Below are 5,567 nucleotides of genomic sequence, written 5' to 3' on the forward strand. Positions count from 1 at the left end.
TATGATAAGTCACGTTAAGGCTGAGCCCTGTCTCATCTTGTCCAGAACAAGTAACAAAAAAAAATCGATCACCAATCAAACGATTACTCCAATCAGAATTGGATCAGAGAGACAAACATTGGAATAATATTCAAATCTATTTATCCATGTAGTCCTACGTGCATATTGGCTACAGTCTCATGTACAAACCGATGCTGGCATGAAGGCGCCAGAAAATGTAGTCAAACTTTAATGAGACTTTTAATTACATAAATATATTTGACAAATATAATGAAGGATAATTAACATGAGCGTCTAAAGGCTTGATTCTGTCGGTATACTCGAGACACAGTTAGTTCAGATCAAATGGTCACAAAACCGGAGGGTGAAGGAGAGTGCCTTTTGCTCACAACACATCAACCACTTTGAATCTGAGTGGAGGTGCTCAGCATTTTGAAACGTTATCTTCTACCACCTCAAACTGTTCTTGTCATATGGATYGACGTTTGAAAATTATGCGGCTATGGTATATTGTCTTTTACCAGACATTTTGGGAGTGGGACAACTGGAAGCATCAGCATCGTGTAGTTTCACATATCCGTCCCATTCCACTGAGTGTTTCCGTCTCAGGTGCTGGAAGAGGTTAGTTGTGCTGCCACAGCTGGTGGCAATTGTCTTGAGACACACTTTGCACAGGACATTGATTTGCTGAACATCTGACCTCAAACCCATACCACTTCCATATGACAGAACAAACATTGCTACCCTTGGGAATGATTTCATTCTCACGAGAGGCTGAGCTGGCTACCTCATTGTCCATTTTGATAGAATGTCCGCCGCTACACTTCACGGGCATGGTTACAACTTGGGAATGGGTGTCCAGGATTGTTATTTGTGGACAACTTTTTAGCATGTGATGTGACGCCGTTGGTTCATGGATCGGTTCAGTATGGGCTGACAGAGGGCGAGATGCCGCATTTGCCAAAGTTATAATGTAACCCCTCGTAAAAACAACAAAACCTAAATTCTTGTGATACAGCCATTTGGCATATCGCACAAAAACAAATTTGAATTAATCAAATTGATATATCGCCCAGCCATAGTTTCATGTGACAAGAGGAAAATATTAGTTCGAAATCAAGTCAGAAAGGGGGGAGATGCTTCAACTAGCATGGGTTATTAATATGAACTATATGAAWTATAAACATACGTTTCAAAATGCTGAGCACCTCCACTCAGATTCAAAGTGGTTGATGTGTTGTGAGCAAAAGGCACTCTCCTTCACCCTCCGGTTTTGTGACCATTTGATCTGAACTAACTGTGTCTCGAGTATACCGACAGAATCAAGCCTTTAGACGCTCATGTTAATTATCCTTCATTATATTTGTCAAATATATTTATGTAATTAAAAGTCTCATTAAAGTTTGACTACATTTTCTGGCGCCTTCATGCCAGCATCGGTTTGTACATGAGACTGTAGCCAATATACACGTAGGACTACATGGAAAAATAGATTTGAATATTATTCCAATGTTTGTCTCTCTGATCCAATTCTGATTGGAGTAATCGTTTGATTGGTGATCGATTTTTTTGTTACTTGTTCTGGACAAGATGAGACAGGGCTCAGCCTTAACGCCTGATGCRCTCTTGAAAAGTGTGTTTTACTGGAATAAAATTAAGCTACCGGAGGCAACTCTCATTTGGCTATAGACTACCTGCTGAACAGGGCTAACAATAGATTTCATTTTGATTCTTCAGGTTCACCGTCAGCAATAGTTTTGGTAGTTTTGCTTTAGGCTAAACAATCAGCGTATATGGTCATCTTGAGAAATAGATGGTAAAACTGATCATTTCATAACTGAGCACATCAATCACTTTGCGAAGCAAAACCAAGGGAAAAGAAGCCCACTAAAAACTTCCGAACGGTCAAAACCATTTGATTTTAAGATGAGGTGAAATTCAAAGTTGTGCCATATATACAGTATTCATTGGCTATGTCATAGCTAATTTGTAAACATATATTGATACATTACTAGCCCAAACACTTAATCTGCAAAAATGACAAGTTAATTACTGGGTGATGGTGATTTCAGAACGGACACACACACACACAAAAAAACATGCTACATTGCCACCGCCCGCCACCCCATGATGATAGTGGAGTGGTAGATGCCTAGTCTCCCTTATGGCTCAGATCAGGTGCCTACATCGTACATACACCATAGACACACACAATTTATACACGCACACTTCAGCTCAGACAGATCCAGCGCAGAGGCCAGCTCATGAGCTCCATCAGCAGCAGATTTTAATTTAGAATGGAAAATGAATGTGTTTACGCAACGATTGCATTGATTCATTCTCTAATCAAACCGAATCGTTTCAAACTAAAACGCATCGTTCCTGTATCGGAGCCCATGTATTTAGATATGTATCGAATGGTCTTTAAAGGGAAAGATTTGTATCCCGAGAATATTCCATTGGCAGTATACTTATGTGGGGCATTTGTTAGAATAATATCTCAAATAGTTCATTTTTCRGGGTGTTTAAAGTTGGGGCAAGTTGTTTTAGTTATCAGCCAAGTTATATTTGTACTGAGCTAAATCTCTCTCAGCCAATCTGATACTGGCATCAACCAATCCAGATTAAAAATCATCCAAAATTAATAATTCAGATTTAACATACCGTAGTCAGACAGTAATTCAGACAATTTGCTTAAAGCACAAGGAGAAGCGATACATTTCCACTAGTGTCAGTTGGACATTATTACCAAGGCCCACATTTAGAATTAACCATTATAATTGAGGAGGAAAAGAAGAATGGGAAAACTGGGAGAAGGATAAAGGTATGGTGGGGAAGGAGCAAGGGAGAAAAGTGGAGAAGGATAAAGGTATGGAGAGTGGAGGGAAAGAGGAAGGGAGAGGGTGGGGAAATCATTTCGTGCTCCATCTATGGCTCTGCTACAGAGATATCTAAATCTGTGTTCAGACTGCAAAATATGAGTTGCCTTATTCACTAGCCACACAGACTGTGCTATTAAAGACAGAGGTCTTTACCTCCCCGAGATTGTCCCAACAGGCATAGCAGCAGCAACCAGAGGGATGTTTTATGTAAATCTATCTATGTCATGTTATGCATCTAATACTAAGCAATTCATGGGAAATATATAAACCTATGGGAGTCAGAGTGTGTAGAAACCTTGATGAGTAGAATGGCGTGGCTGCGGCTAGAGCGCTGGTTGAGCTTGGTGGAGGCCGTGGTGCGGTTGAGGCTGGCAGGGATGAAGTGAGAGTGGAAGTCGGAGAAGGAGGAGAGGGGCGTTCGGGTCAGGCCCGGGATGAAGATGTTCCTGTCCTTGTCCTCTCGGATGGGCAGATCCTGAGCACTGGGAGACAACAGGTCCAGCACCTGGAACAGGGAAGGATCCAGGGACAGACCATGGGATGTAAAAACACTGCCAAAAAAAGTCTCAGTAAAATAAAACCAAATCATTGATTCGACATTAGTTTCCCTTTCTATTCTTTGTGTCCACCTCATTCTCAAAAATGCATTGGAGGAGAGGATCTAAGGCCCCTCCCTTCTGACTTTCTCCCCTGATGTGTTTTGAGGAGGCGAGGAATGACAAATTGATTAATGACATATTTGCAAACACATGAAAATACTCACAATGCATCACAATAAATACCAGCAACAATTATAACCAAACAAACCCGCTAGGCATATTACATAAAACATCAGACCACCCAGTCCTACCTTCTCGTTGTATATTTCCAAGTAGGACATGCCGATGCTGTAGTCCCAGCCTTCGTGCTCCCTCTCTTTGGCTTTCACCAGGTTGAAGACACCTCGGACCGCCCGTGGGATCACCCCTGGCTGTTCCTGACTGCCCAGCATAGTGTGGGTCTTCCCTAGGTGAGGAGATAGAGGAGCAGGCGGTTGGTGCTGGCTGGTGGATAATGGAGTTTTCGAGCATGCTTCCAGWTATAAAATATTGCTGCTAACCACTCGTTTAGCCATTACTGATAATGCAAATTAGAGCAGTGGTTTTCAGGCCGTGATCCGCAGCCGTACCGAATGCATAATTTTTTTCATATATATTTTTCCAATTTGTAATAAGATGCCTTTAATATGTTACGTTCACTGCTAAAACTGACTCGAAATTTGACCAGATTTTTTTGTTGCAACTTATGACTGATTTGGTGGTCCGTGTAATGGCTGGGAACCGTGGCATTAGAGTATACTCAAAGCTGCACATACGCACAGCGCTGATAAGCAGGTCTAGAAACATCAATGATATAAATATGATGGAAGAGCAAAAAAATGCAGTGGAAGGCCGTATAGGGCCAATCTTATGAGAGTGAAAGTACTGATGCTTAACCTAAAATCAGTCTGTGGCAGCAACTCATTGACAGTACCTTGTATCGCCCTCAAAGGAATACATAAAGGAGAGCCCTTTGACATACCAGCTCCTGTTGGGCCGTAGGCAAAGACGCTGGCGTTCTGTCCTTTCAGTAGGTGGGGCAGAATGGGCTTCACTGAAGAGAGGAACACCTCCTGTTGAGTTGTCTCCTCACCGTGGAAGACGTCAAACCTGAAACCCACCACAGAATTTTAAGGGACAGTCTGTTGCCTGTGGTATTTTGTGCCCCACACACTCGAAAGGAAACAAGTGATCCATCTGGTCCCCAAACACACTCTCTTCTATGTTCAACAACATCTGTTTTTTTTAAATCAACTATTAAAATAAACGGGCATGTGATGACTAAAGGTTGATATTGTATCAGGCAAAAAGCCACTGACTGGTATTGCAGAGTCTCTGTGGCGTTCCTCCAGTTGATTATCTCCAGGGTCTCCGTATCCAGTCTTCTTACGCAGGCCCCCTCGCCCTTCTGGTCCTGCATGTGCATGTAGGGCCGTAGGCGCACCGCAACCCGAACTCTGGCTGTCTGTTTGGTTCCTTTCACAACGTCCTCGGCCACGCGCTGGGCCGCCATGTCTATGAAACAAGAAATTACCTTTACTTAGYTAGAAAGTGATAATGAGAGTCTAATAAACACGGGTTAGCCAGCTAATGTTAGCTAGCAAACAAGCTTGAAACACATAGGGTGGCAGACCGCTGGCTATCTTTGTTGTTAGACGTCGTTAGCCAGTTCAGTTGTCGAGAATCTAAAGCGAATAAAACACTCAACCTTACCGATAGTTTTCTCCTGTTCTCTATAAAATGTGGTTTGTATAAAAAGTTCAAGATGTTTGCTAAAGTAAATGATGCCAGAATTTGTTGATTCAAAAAAAGACTCAAACGATCGTAAAATGGCCTTCCGCCCAATATTTTCAAACGATAAGGCAAAGGGGCCGTAACCAAACTGAGCCAATCGACACTCTTGGTCGTATGACCTATGACGTAAACTTCCTCCACCACTTCCTCATCCCAAAAWTGTAATTGTCAAAATCACGTAAATGTTGCAATTTCCAAGTAAGCAATATAATATACATTTGGTCGATTTGAATATTGTTACCTGAAATCATGAAGCTTGGAAATTAATAATTATTTTTGGGTGGATGGTTCCTTACGTCCCGCCCCCACTGTC

General features: G+C 42.1%; 1 protein-coding gene across 2 annotated transcripts in view; it reads right to left on the minus strand.

The window, feature by feature from the left end:
* Nucleotides 1–5,520, minus strand: part of kif22 (kinesin family member 22) — a 42,533-nt gene extending 37,013 nt beyond the window's left edge. The window contains exons 1-5 of one of the 2 annotated variants that reach the window (XM_070448379.1): nt 5,496–5,520; nt 4,780–4,975; nt 4,443–4,570; nt 3,733–3,887; nt 3,178–3,387 (exon numbers count right to left, since the gene is read on the minus strand). In XM_070448379.1, the coding sequence (XP_070304480.1) occupies nt 3,178–3,387; nt 3,733–3,887; nt 4,443–4,570; nt 4,780–4,975; nt 5,496–5,505 (699 nt within the window). In that variant the 5' untranslated portion in view covers nt 5,506–5,520. Of the gene's footprint in view, nt 1–3,177; nt 3,388–3,732; nt 3,888–4,442; nt 4,571–4,779; nt 4,976–5,173; nt 5,344–5,495 lie in introns of those variants that run through there. The other variant, XM_024007543.2, reaches the window with a different exon arrangement.
* Nucleotides 5,521–5,567: the final 47 nt, after the last annotated feature.

Source organism: Salvelinus sp. IW2-2015, linkage group LG18, assembly GCF_002910315.2.
Source record: "Salvelinus sp. IW2-2015 linkage group LG18, ASM291031v2, whole genome shotgun sequence".
NCBI lineage: Eukaryota > Metazoa > Chordata > Actinopteri > Salmoniformes > Salmonidae > Salvelinus > Salvelinus sp. IW2-2015.